Raw genomic sequence first — 17969 nt, 5'->3', positions numbered from 1 at the left:
AACCAAAACAAACTCAGTCGTTATTAGGACCGAGTTACCAGCTTTTAGCATGTGCGTCATATTAGCGGTTCACGGTACTTTAGTTTTGACGCATTTTTCTTCAACCCAATCTTCGCTGCTTTGAGTTTTAGTTTGTTCAGCCACCACCCCAGATGCTGTTCTATCGACAATATCCATTTCATTGGCAAAGCAGACGAACTAACTAGATTTGCTGAAGATTATGCCTGTGTGTAGCTCCTTTCATAACATCCTGTAACGGCATGTTGAACAGCCCACATGAGGGACCACCACGTTGATAAAGTCCCCTGCGAGGTTAGAATGGCCATGATTTTACGGTCACAATACACAACTTTGAAATGAATGAAATAATTGTCCGTTGAATTCTCTATTCATGGACTTTTTGGAGGATCTGCCGCAGCGTGAACATTTGATTTGATTTGCGTGATAAATGATATGATGTCAATAGTTCAATATATATGAGTAGCTTACTGCGTCTACACGTCAGAACAGAACAGTTCATAGTGCAGGCGATTCCCGTGCCGAGTTATAGCTATCCCTGGGATTCAACTCTTGGATTCTCCTATAAGAATCATGCTTCTATAAGCAAGGTATTCTGTGCGAATCCTCTGTAGAATTTCTTCACACGATTTCAACGTGAGAAATGCCCGGGACTCTGCGCGAATCTTTTTGGTCCATCCTAGCAGAACTGCGGAAAAAAGAACCCACCGTCTAAAAACGCCAATACGAAGAGCACGTGCTCGCCAGTCCAGAGGAGAGGTTCGTCAGCAACGACACACGGAGTTTCCACAAAACGGTCAGGTGCAAGAATTTTGCCATACCTGTGATGTGCAATGATAGTGCTGGCAACCTGCTTACTGACCAAACGACGGTAGCAGCCAGGTGGAAGAGTATTTCCAGAGGCTGTTGAATAGAGAGGTAAACACGAAGACACAACGTAAACACGTAAACGTAAACAGCTGGTACAGGATAAGAATTTTGAACGACGGCCAAACTGTGGAGTCACCAACACAGGAGGAGGTCAAAAGAGCAATCAGTGAGCTGAAAAACGGTAAGGTTGCTGTAAAGGATGGTATCCTGGCTGAACTTCTAAAAACGGGGAGCGAGCAGTTGTACGAAACAATTCGCCACCTCATTGTCAGGAACAGAATATGGGAGGAAAATAAATATCGGAGGAGCGGTTGATTGGCCTCATTTCCCCTAATTTTAAAAACGGACATCGACATGAGAGTAAAAATTATCGAGTCATTACGTTACTTAATTTTGCCTATAAGGTGCTCTCCCTATTCTGTGTTTTAGACTGAGTCCGTTAGCTGAGTTCTTCGTTGGCGAGTATCAAGCTGGTTTTCATGAGGGTCGCTTCACGATGGATCAGATATTTACCATGCGTCTAGTAACTGACGAGTTCCGGGAGTACAACTTGCAGACTCATAATATTTTTATGGATTTCAAGGCGGCATACGATTCAGTCAAACGAAATGAGCTGTGACAGTTACCGCTAGGACATGGTTTTCCCACAGGACTAGTCACGTTGATTCGTATAACGCTGGATGAGTTAAAATTATGAGTCAGAATAGCAGATGAGACCTCACGTGCTTTTTGATTTTGCGGATGACGTCGATATACCAAAATCAAAAGTAGAGCAGCGAAAGAAGCCTTACAGCTGCGAATTGGCCTTTACGCAGGCATTACATTTTGTAGCTGAAGTCCTGTAGCTTGCAAATTCGCGTAAAACAGACGCTCTAGAGAACACTAATCCTCTCGGTGGCCCTTTACGGACATGAATCATGGACGCTAAAAGAAGCTGATCGACGAATGCTTGGGGTTTTAGCGTAAAATTTGGCAAAATCCAAAATGGAGTGTACCGCAGACGCATGAACCACGAGCTATCTTAAGAATGCAAATATGCTGTTATAATGAAGATAGCACAGTGTGGCAGTTTGCGCTGGATTGGTCACGTGTCTAGAAGGCCCGACGAAAGAGTAGCCAAAATTATTTTAGGCAGAGAATCAAGAAGAGGCCGTAGACTTCGGAGTAGACATCGCTGATAGACTGATAGATGTGCGCTATCGAGGATGATGCACGTTCAGCTGGTGTTCGAGGGGTTTGAAGAAAGGTAGGACCATAATTCATTCGGCGCAGGATCGATAACGGACCGTCGCCACTGAAGTACTGCAACTGAGTATGGAGCTTAAGCCGACAGTTGAATATTTATAAGTAGTCAAATAATTGCGGATGAAATACTAATTCTACTTTTAAATACTCAGAATTGAAGCTGGTAATATTTTCGGAGCTTGGACCCCAACAGCTCAACTTAAATGATTTCATGAATCATGGGGCCCCAGCAATCGAACATTCATGAGTCATAGAAAAAGTTTAATTGAAAGAGAAATTTTGGTTTAGGTTTGGTTATTTTGGAGTTCGGGGCCCTAATAGTCCCATTCGAAGCTGAATTTTCAATCATCAAATCGGTTGATTTCATGAATCATGGGGCCCCAGCAATCGAACTTTCGTGAGTCATAGAAAAAGTTTAATTGAAAAAGAAATGTTGGTTTAAAGTTCGGGGCCCCAACAGTCCCATTCGAAGCTGAATTTTCAATCATCAAATCGGTTGATTTCATAAATCATGGGGCCCCAGCAATCGAACTTTCGTGAGTCATAGAAAAAGTTTAATTGAAAAAGAAATTTTGGTTTAAAGTTCGGGGCCCCAACAGTCCCATTCAAAGCTGAATTTTCAATCATCAAATCGGTTGATTTCATGAATTATGGGGCCCCAGGAACTGAACATTCGTGAGCCGTAGAAAGAGTTTAACTGAAATAAAAATTTAGGAAAATCTCATTTTGTGTAACAACGAAATTTTTACAGGGGCCCACCGGGCATTTGCCCGGTTGCCCGGTGGGCCAGTCCGCCCCTGATAACGCAAAACAAAGAAGTAAATTCTCATATACACTAGAGATGGTCGGGTAGCGCAAAATTTACTCGAAACCCGCACCTGCTGGGTTCGGGTATTGGAAAAAAAAATTTGCAGGTTCGGGTCGGGTACGGGTTCGAAATTTTTGCTTTTGAAATCGGGTACGGGTCGGGCCGGGTATCTCTATTGACCCCATTTAACACTAAAGATGGTCGGGTTCCCGGGCCCGTACCCGTACCCGACGGAGTCCACCCAGCTTTCCACGACCGGTAATAACGGCTGGTAGGTAGGTACAACTATCTGAAGGGTACAGTTCGGTTTTGACATTCAATGCAGGTGCGCTTGATACGGTTACTATGGAAGTCACTACGACTGTGTGTTAGAATGTGAACATTGTTTAATTTTCGCAGACCAGCCGAAACGGAATTTAGTTGATCAAAAGCGCAGTTTTGTGGCTATTCTTTGTGACCTATTATCACATTGACCCAATGCAAAGGTTATTTCCGAAAATGATAGCCACAAAAGTATAACAATTCGCTTACCATCAATTAAATTCCTCTTCGGCTGGTCTGCGAAAACTAAACAATGTTTACATTTTAACAAACCGTCGTAAGGGCTTCCATAGTAACTGCAGTAAGCGCGCCTGCATTGAATGCCAAACCGAACTGTACCCTTCAGAAATTTTAGCCCATCAGCCGCCATTACCGCTCGAGAAAAGCTGGATAGCTGAAAGTTCCGGTTGACAACTTTCAACAATTAATTAGCGCAGCAGTTAACGAAATTTTCATTCAACCCTCATTTTAAGAGTTAAAGCATCACCGACGATGGCCCAAATGTTCCGCCTAACATAGTGAACTACTGCTGCTCGAGCTCGAGATACTGATGGCGGCCGATAACAGCTTTCCCGCAGCCGTATTCAACCACAAATTAAGGACTGTATGTCCTGACCTGACGGTAGAACCGACGGCGCTACCCATCCGCGACCGCAATGACACTCGAAGCCATGTCAAGTGTATTCGCTAGCAGACAAAGCACATCCCCCTTGAGTTGGCAATTAAGTAAAAATCACAAACGGCGTGGGAAGATCGCGATTCGCGAAGTAGCAGGCAGTAGGAGACAGCAGCAGCAGCATCATCAACTAGTCGCACAGTTTACTGGCTCGTGGAAATGTGTGTCGTTCAGTTTGTGTGTGTGTGTTTGTGTGAGATGAGAGAGTTTTCCAAACACTTAACTTTGTCACAAGAAAATGGTTCGTTTCCTTTTCCTCAGCCCGGTTGGTTGGGCGGATGAAAGCAGTTAACCAAAGGGGAAGGATATGCACGAGCAAGGGCCTTTCTCTCTGCCATTGGGAAAATGAAAAAAAGAGGTTTGCGTTCTTTTTTTTTTTGCTTGTCTTGCTTGTTGTTTTTTTTTTCGTTTTTCTGCGGGCTAGGATTTTATTTAGCCTCACATTTTTGGTTTATTCATACAGTGGTTCTTTTGTTTGTTTCAGTTGGTTTTCGAGTTCCCAGTAAATCAGTTTTGCTTTTTATTTATTCTTTTTCCTTGTTGGTTTTTTCTTCTTCAATCGTTTAGTAATTATGCACCTCTTCTCTAGGACCAGTAAGAGGATTAGTGCACGTTCACCCTTCCTTTTGAAGGGTTTTATAGGAGTTCCGCTCATTTGCTTTTGGTTACTTTTATTATTTTTTTTGCCATCGCAGTTCTCTTGCTTGTATTCAGTGTATTTTTTTATTTCATTGATACAATCAAGTGATTATTATAATACATAGTTTTTCATTAGGTTATATTGAATTATATTGCATTATGCGCAATAGATAGGTTAGTTTATTCTTTATACAGATAGTTTATAATGGTAATCATGCTGCTGCTTATTCTATGTTAAAGCATATGAATATTTCAACTTGATTATTTTAAGTGTATTTTTGTTAAATATTTAATCAATAACATTATTATTCCGTCAACAAGACATGTCTTGTTTTATTTAGTTCATATTTTTCTTAATACGAACTTTATTTTTTGTAATAAACATGCTGCTGCTTTCTTATAGGATATCTTAATCTAAAGAATTGTAGCTTTGTATTTAGTTACTTATAGTTATATTTACACAAAGTATTAATTTGCTAGCAAAAGATACAGCTGCATGCTGCCATATTGATATTGGCCTGAGCTATATCTCTTAACTAACTCGAATTCTTCCAAGCAAAGATCCCCGATCTTACCGATCGGGTTTCTGCCAACCGTTATAATAAATTTTTGAATGAGATTATTTTTATTACTAAGTTTGATGAGTTCTATAACGATGAAATATTTATTGTTTTAATGAATTATGCGATGCGAATGTTCGATTATGATCATTTAAGTTTCAATATGTTTTATTTTATGTTGCAAAACACGTGTTTCATTAACATGTATTTGTTTGTATTGTTTATATAAGTGACATTAGCTTTTCAATCTCTTTTCCAGATGTTGCCTTCATTTCCAATATTATTTTCTGGTTTTAAATCGAATTAGATCCAAATAGTGTGAAAGTTGTTGTAAATACTTTCCTGTGCCCAGCGCAAAAAGATGACAATTGTTGCGCTGGGCACACGCCGTGTTGAAACGATATATTTTATGTTCTGATTTTCTATGCTTTCTAAACGAATAAACAATCATAATTATTAACTTGCATGCATATTTGTTTTTTATGTGTGTTTTCATTGGCATTCTTGATTTTTTTTGAAGCATGGTCCAGCTGAACTCCTAAAGAGTCATCCGGTACCAAAAAACTTTTGTTCTCTATTAGTGTTTTTTTTTCTTGTTCTAATTTCAGCACAACCTTTTTGGAAATTGGTACCGTTCAACTGCGAATGTAGACCTATTTGTTTCTTCCGAACAAAGATTAAACATTTAAAACTACTACTTTTTTGTTTTCTTGTCAGTAATACAATACGTGTGTGTGTTTTTTTGTTTGTTAGCATGTCACAAATACATAATTGTTAAGAAACTTGAAACTCTAACTCCACTAACATACATGTATGATCATAAATTGCATATTAATATCGTGCACGTTTAATATTTTTCTTTAATAGTATATGGTTTTGTTAGGATTTGCAATTCAGCAAAGTTATTTTTAGCTATTATTAAGTACGAACTGTTAAATGAAACCCATTTCTATGTAAATTAAATATTTTAAGCAAAACCTAATAACTTTTTTGTTTACTCTTTCCATATCAAATCTGCTTTGGTAGTTTGAACCATTCCCAAATACTTTCATTTCGTTTCTTTTATCTCTTTCCAAACAAACTACTGATTGACTTTACCATTCCATACTATGCATTGTGATTCGAACTATGTAATAATAATAATAACGTATGAGTTATGTCAAAACTGTAATTTTCTTTTTAGATAACTGTATCTTTCATAAACCAACACAAGCTGATAACTAATCTAAACTGTAACTATTTGTAAGCAATTAGTAGTGATTTTTTTATTGAATTTTAACGGACCGGTCGTCGGCCTCATCCAATCGGCTGACCAACTCATTCCCTTCCCTGCACTACCAGCGCTTAATCCAAGGCTAGCGACACGGCGGGCTTATCCAGGATCTGCGCCATCAGGCAATTTCGCAGCTGCTGGTCGACCGGAAATGGTGCACCGTGACCGGGAATAATCACATCAGCCATTGCCGCAATTTTGGCGCGCTGCTGTCGCTGTGCCGTGGGATTCTCACTGCCGGCGTCCAGCCAGAGCCGTTCATCGTCAATATCCTGCCGACGCTCGAACAGATCGCCTACGATGGCCACCAGTCCGGTTGGGGCCAGCTGGCTAGAGCGAACCAGCAACGATACGCAGGACAACGTGTGACCGGGCGTTTGGACGATTTCGATGGTGTCCGACAGACGGTATGGAGCTGCAAACGAAGAGAGAAGAAATAGATCCTATTAGTTTAGCAGGTTTTAGAATTGCACTCTAAGTGTACGCACGCAAATATTCCAAGTTTTCAGTCATACGATTACAATTTTTTTATGGTAAAAGATGTGAGTTTTACCCATTACGGTTCGTGATAAAATGTTAAATATAGGTACGGTTTATTTATTTGATAATTCATCTAATACTAGTCTACATGAATACAGGTCACTTATAAAATAGTGCTGTTTCGTAGTTGCTGAACAAACTTTTGCCATGGTTCCCCGATCCTTACAATGAGATCTGGAAAAGCGTTGATAGTCAAGGAAACATTTTCCTTGAAAGTAACAACAAAACTAGCAAGCTTTCGCGTTTTGAAATAAAGTTATTTAACGCTAAACCAACCAGCAGCTAGCAAAACTTTCGGTTTCGGTTTGCAAAGTTTTCTTCGAATTCAAAAGGTTGCACCGAACCGAATGCGCATCGTATGCGAATGTGACCTACTTGCCGCTCCTGGTACTACTCACATTCCACTCGAAAGTAATAATATACTTTGAAACTGCACTTACTGTACGGGAAAGAGCATGTCAATCATACTTCAAAAAGAATAACGTACTGCTAGTTTTACTTTGCCGCAATTTTTTCCCGTGTTCATATCAATTGTCATTGTCTTTGTTGTTCTGTGTGCACACTTCACGTTTGAGAAAAAAAGCAAACAATAAAATTGACTCTGCTGGGTAAATCTAGATTGGAAAGAGATCCAAAAGTTATACTTGGCATGGAAAATCCACCAACTCAAAGAGTAAATGGAACCTCTAGGCAGTAATGAAAATGCTACCAAAGTGACTTACACTTAGTAATAGAAGATTTAAAGACGATTAAACCAAAGGTTTTGCCTTACTTTAGCGGTAGAATAAAGCAGACATTTGTTCTTTGGTGATATATGAGATACTTCATTTGATAGTTTACTCCTGGCAACCAACTGTAGAGTAATTCGGCGTAGCTACCCTACGGCTGTAATACTAAAACTTTGGGGAAAGGCACCGTATAAGCAAAACGTATTTTTTCCGAGTGCCAATCATCCGGCTTGACTTATCAAGAACAGCTCTCGTATATTGTCTCTGTACAGTGGCTCTTAGCATAACCTCTTGAAACGGGGAAATTTCCCCACCTACTCTATTTCCCTAGACGAGTTCTCCATGCGAGAATCGCTTTCTTATATTCTGGTGATGACCGGCAATTGTTACTTTATGCCATCATTGGCCGTTCTACTTTCTGATCAATGCGACCAAAGGTTTAACTTTGCACGGATTGATCAGGATTTATTCCTCCGGGTCCAGGTTAGTTTTCTAAACTGGGCTAGATAGAGGGTCGTTTCACAATGAATGTATCTCAGAAACTGTAAGAGTGTCTTTACATCGCTAGTTCGTAGAATTGTCATTGGCGAACCTCCAATGAAACGTCGCCGTGATGAGCTCTTAAAGGCTGTCCTGCCACTCGTGGGAGATAAGCAAAGCAAAGCGTGGGTGCTAATTCCGTTATCGAAATTTGACCTGCTGTTTTTATACGAAAGACTTGGCAACCAGCTGTTAGAATACAGGACAGTGCGGGGTCAGTGCTACGATCATATTGACTCTAACAGCCTCTTCCAGCCGAGATTCGAACATACGATGTCTGGCTTATTAGACCAGCGTCTTGCCTCGAGGCCAACTGGGAGGCTCGTGGGAGGTACGAAGCCTTACTTTTGAAGCCGTAATAACTGATCCTCCTTCGAAGGAATTATTCTGGCTGTACTTGTCCTGAATTCACCCTAGCGTCAAAGCGGAATCTGTAACTTATCTTGTAAAGGAATGTTTGCAGTGCGATGAACCGTTCAAGGCCATTTCCTTGACCGAAAAAGATGCCTACTTGTCTGCTACGAATTTTATCTCGTTTAAAATCAGGATGCGGGACTCTACACTGAAGACGGGGACCTGATAACAAGGTGCTCTCTTTAGAGACTTTGAGGGTGTCGTCTCAAAAAACTTTTGGGCAGCATCAAATATCCTCTCATCGCCTAACACGGATCACGACTTCGGATTCAGTTGTAGCTCCAGGATATTCGAGAATGTAGTTGTTTCTGACATTACGAGCACCACCACCACTCCACTCTTGGTCGATTGGATGCTGGGACGCATCATGGAGGCTTCTCTTCCCCCTGCCACAGTCGAGCTCTTTCTGCCAGCGCGCATTAATCGTCCCGGCCCTGTGTGCAGTTGTACGGAACAAAGTCCTGGCAAGTATCAGCGTGATTATTTTCTCACTACCGCTGATACACACTCTGTTTCCAGCGACCGAAGCGTCTTCCCACACGTCGATTTGTCGATGACGCAAGCCCCGTTTCCAGCTCTGCGTCTGACCCGCAGCAAAACTCCATTCCGCTGCTGATTTACCACCAGAACGTGCGCGGAATTCGGACCAAAATCGATAACTTTTTTATTGCTGTAACAGAGACGAACTTTAATATAATCGTTTTAACGGAAACCTGGTTTGATGATACGATTCGCTCGCACCAGCTTTTCGGGAGCGTATTTTCAATATTTCGGGAGGTGAATGTTTTCAATTGGTTTGAGCGAAACGCTAAGTAAACGTGCCGTCGTCCACGTCTTCAAGTTCCGGAAGCAGGCTTCTGCCGTGCTCTGAACATTTTCTTAATTCTCGGTGTTTTATGGGCAAAGCGCAGAAGACGAATCGAATTGCTCTCTCGCTATCGGATGTTACCTTCTTCAATAAGCGACAAGTTTTTGCTTTTGCAGTGCTTTTCTGCTTTGCTCTGCCTCCGAGTGAGCGTTGGTTTTGTTTCATCTTTCTTTTTCTGCCGGAACACTACCGAATGCCTGCTCTCAAGGTCACGGAGCTATCGTTTCAACCCATATAATTGCCTGTCACATATTCTCCTGGGGATACGGAGCAAATAGTCTTTTGTCTTCAGCGTGCTCTGCTTGTAGTTGTGCTCCCTCTGCCCAAGATGAGTAGTTATAAGAGAAAACAGTATTCAGGCATCATTCGGAGGAAGAGCAAACGGTTGAACAGAAAACGAACGCTGTTGGTCGTTTTGAGAAGCAGATTGCTCTGTCTCTGTATGCTGAAGATGAGCAAAATAAAGCCTGTCCGAAAAGTATCGAACCGGAACGACAAACAAACCACAGTAGCAAAAACCCGCGCACCAGGAAGATGTACCGACAGTTGCTGATAAAACCGAAGTACGTTTTGATGGATGGACACAAAGCTGTTGCCGGAGCAGGAATCTTATCGCGTGGCATTCCTGTGTAGGTAAAGAAATTCGCCAAAAAGTTGTGGTGCGGCAGGGGCATCCCGGAGTTTTTCTGGAAGTGAAAGATTTTTATGATGGTTTGAAACTCTTCCCTCCTCTGGAGGGGGGACTCCCATACAAATTCACGACTCAACACAAGTAACTCGAGAACTAATCAAGGAAATGGAACCAAATTTGACATGTAGAGATTTTTGAAGACAAGAAATGTTTCTATGGAGGTTCGAGAATCCTGCCCCCTCTGGAATAGAAACGAGTACACTAGTACACTAAAAAGCTACAGCAACCATTCGGTAAACCAAATTTCGAAAGAAGACCCAGTGATTCGAGTGTCTAGTACCATTACACTGAACTTTCTATGTGTGTATATGTGTGTATCTATGTAACGCTTTTGTCTATTTATCTTCTTTTCTCAGAGCTAGCTGGACCCATCTAAGTTTCAAATCAAAGGTCTAGTAGTAAAGTAAAAACTACAAGGTATACAGCCCTAAGGTTGTACGAAGAGGTGACGTAGGACTATATCAGATCATCAGATCAAAGACTAATGTAAACTATGTAATGTATAAAAGAGAAAAGCACATAATTCAGGTTCAATTCTTCATTGAATGCAATGGTGGCTTTGAAATACGTGGACGGGGGTTCATAAGAACAACTCCAGCAACCATTGAGATATAGAGATTTCTTTTAAAAATCACTTGTGTGCATCATAAAGGTTGAAATGGTAATGAATGACCAATTTCTGCACTATTTGTATGAGAGTCCTTATGCTCCTACCTAGAACTTTGTATTTCATTTGTATGGGAGCCCCCCTTCTTCGAAAGGGAAGGGGTCTCAGTACACCATAGAAAAAATTCTTACCTCCAAAAACCCGCACATGTCAAACTTGGTTCCATTTGCTTGATTAGTACTCAAGTTATGAAGAACTTTGTATATTATTTGTATGGGAGTCCCCCCTCCTAAATAAGGTCTCAATTCACCATAACAAATTCTTGCCTTCTGAAGTCCTCACATGTCAAATTTGGTTCCATTCGCTTGATTAGTTCTAGAGTTATGAAGAAATTTGTATTTCATTTGTATGGGAGCCCCCCTCCTTCTTAGAAGGGGAGTCTCAGTACACCATAGAAAAAATTCTTATCTCCAAAAACCCGCACATGTCAAGTTTGGTTCCATTTGCTTGATTAGCACTCGAGTTATGAGGAAATTTGAATATTATTTGTCTTAGAGCCCCCCCCCCCTTCCAAGGAGGGGAGGGTTCTCAATTTAATAGAGAAAAAATTCTTACCTTCTGAAAACCCTACATTCCAAATTTAGTTCCATTTGCTTGATTTGTTCAAGAGTTATGAGGAAATTTGTATTTCATTTGTATAGAAGCCCCCCTCTTACGCCCTCCTTAAAATTGCTCTCTTACCCCCCTATAAAGTTGCTGGTCATTTTATCTATCCAACGGCATATAAATTGTTCAGTTTCGTTCAGTAGTTTAGTAGTTATTAGCATTTGAAATCTTTCATTCAAACGTTACACTTCTATTTTCGTTTTCACAAAGTGCTACCCAGTCCCAGTATAGTGAACAAAGACGTAGTCCTACGCCAAAAAAAATCTGATACACAACCTTAAAGTAAGGTGTTCAAACGTCCACTGACAGGAAAAGATGTATCTATTCACTTATTTATTGTTGTTATTGTTGTATCAGTTTCATACTGATAACATATGGCCGAAGAATTCTTTTTTGCCAGTTGTGCAAAAGTGCGCCACTTATTTCAACTCCTAATCACTTCACACTTTATTTTGCAGAGCAACAGTTGCTATGGCCTCAAATCATTAGGCTAGAAATCAGCTTGGATCAGGAATGGAAGATCAGTGATTTTGATGAAATCTGTGAGTTATCACCACACGCACAGATCACGATCCGTACAGTTCATGACAAGCAGTGAATCTTTAGCGTTGATCACAAGATTTTGTTCTCTAAATAGTCTCAGCAGTCGATCACAGTGTTACATCTTACCTAGCTGCGAGAAGAAAGGTCACATATATTGTTTGTATTGTGATTCATGCGATGCACACAACCAATCGTCTGAATCTGTTATATTTCTCAACGCAATCATGCAATGAACATGAACTGAAATGAGGTTTGTTATAATCTGTACGGATCGCGACAAAGTGTTTGTCGCTTACAAGTAGTGATGTCAATGAATCTGAATCTGACGGTTCTTTGATCTTGATCGCTAGAAGCGATTTTTTTCCATACCTTGGATATATTCTATTGAAAATAAAAAACTTGTATTAATCCATCTAGCGGCGTGACCTGGTCTTTCTACTGTAACAATAATCTTTTCTTAATTTCTCAGGATAATTTATAATTAAATTGACTATATTTTAAATTATTTAATTATTTTAATATTATTGACTAAATTATTATATATTTTTTAAAGTATTTAATTATTGTTAAAACCGTCATTTCACAGCAAAATTCACAAGGACACAAGGTTAATTTATCCAGCGCTAGTCTTTTCCGATGGCATGAGGGGTCCTATTTCCTGCACTAAATTTGTTTGAATTTTGTATAAATTCATATGGGAAATTCAACTTTTATTAGCATTTTCAAATCTAGTTGTCACTAAATATGCTTAACCCATTATGTCCTAGCGTATGATATATCATACCCCGTCTTCAAAACCTGTTTACTGCTGAATTTCAATAGTTAGCAGTGTTAATATATCACTACAAGAGAGATAAGACATCAATCTGATGTGTGTGTGAGATAATTTGTCAGTTTTTGTCATTTCATCTGTATTTTCAACAGTGTAAAATTGTGATAAATGGCCGAAAAAAGTTGGAAAAAAGGGCGAAAAAAAACTTTGTCTCCAATACGTATGAAAAAGTCTACATTTAGTAACGAAACATTACCTGACATGTAAATTAGTATTTATATGTAAAGTCTATCACAAAATTCGATAAGAAATAAGTAAACAACTTTGTAATTTGTTTGTTTGAAACTGAGCCTATTAAATATTAAACTTGCGATATTTTGGCCTTGAAACTGTTCCAAATGACGATTTTGTGTTTCCCGACACATTCGAGTCATAATACAATAGATTACAGAGTTTCACTTTATTTAACCTAACCTTTAGTTCCTCGTACGAACTTAGATTCATAAGCATGCTAAAACAGAACAGAATTCACTAAAATACTTGCACTATTTGGCGAAAAACTTTTGAAATCTTGGTCTGCGGATCAACCTTGCTGAAAACAGTAGTTTTCTTTATTGCCAAAGTTGGGAGATATACAGAGATAAAGCTAACGTTCAGCAGGCGTTGTACAAGTAGGGGAGTGACGTCTACAGTGGGACACTTTTTGCTCCAAAAATTTAAAAAAAAATTTCACGATAGCTACCAATGAGCTCTACAATAGGGCGAGTTACCATGGGTTAAACAAACGGCTTTTCTTCGTATAGGTGTCCGATTGCGAATAACAGCAAGTGGATAAAATTAAATTATATTACAATTTTGAAAAATTGAAATGAAATAAATTGCATTGAAAATTGACGATTATGTTTCACCACTTTTCCTGTATTTCAATGCAAATTGCAAATAAATTGTACACACATCAATACATACATCACATACACATACACAGAAACATACATACCTGAATGCATGCATACATACATACATACATACATACATACATACATACATACATACATACATACATACATACATACATACATACATACATACATACATACATACATACACATAAACACATACACACATACACGTATACACACATACAAACATATATTCACACATACTTTGAATACAATCGATCCTTGATTGGAATGTACTGTTTTTACACGTTTTGAACGGTTCAATACATGACGCTTAAGTGTTTAAGTTTGAATAACTTTTGAATGAATTGTTCGATTTTTAATTACTTATTTTCATTTAATAGATCTGAGCCGCAATTTTCAAATAATAATAAACTGCAGAAAGTTTGTCATTGCATTATTGCTAATATGTTGGAAACATATGTTTTAAATACTTCTTTTTGCTCATTTCTTTATGTAACTTTTAAACCACAAGCCCAATCATCATAAAATTTGGAGGTTATAGCTTTCAAAGGGTCTCCTTTCATTTACAATTAATTTTGTTCAAATCGATTGAGGGACCGCTGAGAAAATGAGGTCTCGTATTTTTTGTATTTTTATACATAACTTTTGAACTGAAAGTCTGATCAATATAAAATTCAATAGCGAACAATGGGACAACTAGACCTTTCATTTGATACTAAGATCGAAATCGGTCCGGCCATCTCTGGGAAAAGAGGGATAGAAAAAAGCGTTACATAGATACATACAGTGCTTTTCATAATGATAATGATAAGATAATGTATGTTTTCACGAGATTCAAATTGAATCACCCTAAACGAATTTTGAAAATCGATCAATGTTGACACAAATACATGTAAAAGACTGAAATTGAGTGCTTTTGTTCATACGTGATGCGAATGGAGGAAAAGTAGGTAAATATTCCTTTTCAAAAATATAAAACCACTTATCAATTTGTTTCGTTATATGACTATTTATTGGTGATGAATATAATTATTATTCATTTAACAGTATTTTGCTAATATGGGTAGACAAAAAAGTCTGAGTGAGCAAGAACAAGGGCAAATTTTGGCCTTCAGAAAGACAGGATGGGGGATCAGGAAAATTGCGAGAGAAATTAGGCGTAGCCACTGCGTTGTCCTGAATTTTTTGAAAAATCCCGCTAGATATGGCCAGAAAAAAAGTACAGGACGAAAAAAGAAACTGACTGAAAGGGATAAGCGTTGTATTATCAGTAAAGCATCAAATTCTACGATGAGTTGTTCACAAATTCGCACCGAACTCAAGTTGAAGGCTTCAGTTTCGACGGTTTGGCGGACATTAAACTGTTCACCAAATATAATACGATCAAAAATGATCAGCGCCCCACGTTTGCAACCTCGGCACAAGGAAGCACGCCTGGAATTCGCACGTCGGAACATGTCGCAAGACTGGAAAAAGGTAAGATAAAATTCTTTAGTATTCAGAAAATATATTTATTAAACCCACTTAAACAAAAATCATAACAGGTGATTTTCTCAGACGAGAAAAAATTTTGGCGAGATTTACGCAAGGAACCTCGATATTTTTCCAATAGAAACTTTGGTGGCGGATCCGTTATGGTCTGGGGTGCATTTTATGACTCCGGAAGGCTGGAAATCCAATTTGTATCACACAAAATGAAAAGTTTCGACTACATAAATGTCCTTAAAGTCAGTTTGCTACCAGAGATTCGAAGAAGACGCAGGACGAAGCTGATTTTTCAACAGGATAACGCACGAATTCACACCAGCACTGAAACAATGACATGGTTGAAGTCTGAAAAGATTGCTGTTTTAAATTGGCCCGCTTGTTCACCGGATTTAAATCCGATTGAGAACATTTGGGGAATAATGGTCCGACGGATTTATGCTGATAATCGTCAATTTTCAACAATCCACGAACTGAAAACTGCTATTCTTCAATCGTGGGAAGTACTCGATCTGGCAACACTGCAGAAATTGATCCAAAGTATGTCCAAACGTATCTTTCAAACTATTAACCGTTCTGATGGCGTAACTGATTATTAAATATTTTTTATTGTTGTTTTTCATTATGGATACACGAGAAACTTTAACTTGAAAAACCTTTCTCTATAAAAATCGCTCTATTCAATTAACTTTCCAATTAAATAAATGAACTCTTGAACTTAAATTGATACTTAATTTCGTATTCCATCGGAAAAAAAATCCAAAATTGTTTATCTTTCGTGCAGCGTGAAATACATGGGTGGTCTTATCAATCTGAAAAGCACTGTACATACACACACTCAGAAAATGCTCAGTTTTCGAAACTGAGTCGAATGGTACTAAACACTTGGCTTACTTGACCTCCTTTCGAAATTCGGTTTTCCGAGTGATTTCTATACCTTTATACTATATATTTATATAGTAGAAAGGCATTTATACTATATATTTATATAGTAGAAAGGCAAAAAGACGAGAAAAACTTTCTACAGCTAATCTGTAAATTTGATGCCTATTCTGCCGGGTATCCGGAACTCTTGACTGACTTAGAGTTGACCATTGCTTTCTGACAATTTTGGTAAAATTGCCATAGGAAATAATTACCCATCTAGCGAATTAATTTTCGAGGTAATTTAGTATGCTTAATATGCGTAACAAACTGCAACGTTAAATCATTGAAAGAAATAACCAAAGACAACGTTTCTGCTAATGGCTTATATACATAAATTACATTACAAAATTGAATTATTAGTTTCATGGTAAGGTACTATTGCTACATAATGAAGTTGAATACGTAGCTGTGTCTAACCCTCGTGAGCCCTAATTTATGAGTAATCTTTGTTTAATGGTTCGAAAATACGATTATGATCTGTTTGTTCTAGCATGCATAAGATGATTGAGGCTGCTAGTGAAACTACTCTATAAAATAGTTACGCTATAATAACAGTGACACTTTAATGTCTCACTTCCCGATGCAAATCGACTCAATTATTCGATCGTGTCTTCTTAGATTCAATTCACATGCGACAGAACTTTTTGTTTTCTTATAAGACACACTCCTAAATGTGTTTACTTATAAATTGGTTAGATTCAGTTAAATCTGGGTTAAAACTACTCAAAATGCTTTTAAAGTGTACAAACTCAGAGTTTGAGTACAAAATTCAACTAATTTCGGCCTCTTATAACCCATAATTGAGTTATTTAATGTGACCAATAATACACTGTTTGATTTGTCCTATCACCTTTTTGAATGGAAAACTACTCTGAACCTGAGTTTGTGTACCTACTTTAAAGAAATTTAGAGCAAATCTAAGAAAGTTGCACAATGAGAATGTCATGCTTCCTACTACCAAGCACCATATTAAATTAGTTCTTTGTGCAATCTTACTGGTTCGGCCAATCACGGAGTGTAACTACGGGCAGTCCACCTCAGCTAAGCTCTTTTGAGCAACTTTAAGCAAATTTTATAGGAATTAATGAAATTCACGTGTTTGCCGCTGTAATAATAAGGAATGATTAATTTGGAAATATACTAATATATCAATATAACAATAATATTGACTCACTCTCACGAGGGATACAGCCTCAGATTTCACTCAACTGAGTTTGACACAATTTTACATGTGACGAACAAGCTTGGATCGATTGCCTTGATATCTGTTCTTTGCAGCTTCATATCGAATCAACTGACTGTATTTACACGACTTCAACTCGAGTCTACATCACCAGGCGCTCCAGATGTCGGAATTTTTCCATTGAATATTTTATACAGGAAATTCCATCCTGAGAATTTACTTCAGTATAATTCCAATTTTTGTTTACCTACATTGCGCGAATGCTATGCATGATTAAACTTTCCAATTAATGTTAGCATCAGTTGAGCGTAGGCTAGAAAAGGGTTCTGCAAACAGATGCAAAAAACGGAACAACACAAGATAAACAACGAATGGAAATAAAATTGAAGCCCAATGGAGACTGCTAGTGGAAAGGAAAATCCTTTATAGGAAACATCCGGTTGGAAAGAGTCGATAAGCTTAATGTACATGAACAGGAATCCAGTAACAGAAGGTAGGTAAATAATTTGCTAACCTTACTGTTTTTTGATTTATTTCATCACGTTTTGTGACGTTAATAAATACTCTTAAACGATGTTTGGGAAAGTCGTTATATATGGCAAAAAGTCAGGCTAAACCTTGCCAAAAACTCGCTATAATTTACCAAAAACATTACGGAAGTGAGATGATACG

General features: G+C 38.4%; 1 protein-coding gene across 1 annotated transcript in view; it reads right to left on the bottom strand.

Moving 5' to 3' along the window:
• Positions 1-4329: 4329 nt before the first annotated feature.
• Positions 4330-17969, bottom strand: part of LOC128741756 (metallo-beta-lactamase domain-containing protein 1) — a 203399-nt gene continuing 189759 nt past the window's right edge. The window contains exon 3 of the mRNA XM_053837771.1: positions 4330-6825. Coding sequence (XP_053693746.1) covers positions 6482-6825 — 344 coding nt within the window. The 3' untranslated portion in view covers positions 4330-6481. The remainder of the gene's footprint in view (positions 6826-17969) is intronic.

This window comes from Sabethes cyaneus, chromosome 3 (genome assembly GCF_943734655.1).
Source record: "Sabethes cyaneus chromosome 3, idSabCyanKW18_F2, whole genome shotgun sequence".
Taxonomy (NCBI): domain Eukaryota; kingdom Metazoa; phylum Arthropoda; class Insecta; order Diptera; family Culicidae; genus Sabethes; species Sabethes cyaneus.
This window is presented reverse-complemented; position numbering and strand designations above follow the sequence as displayed.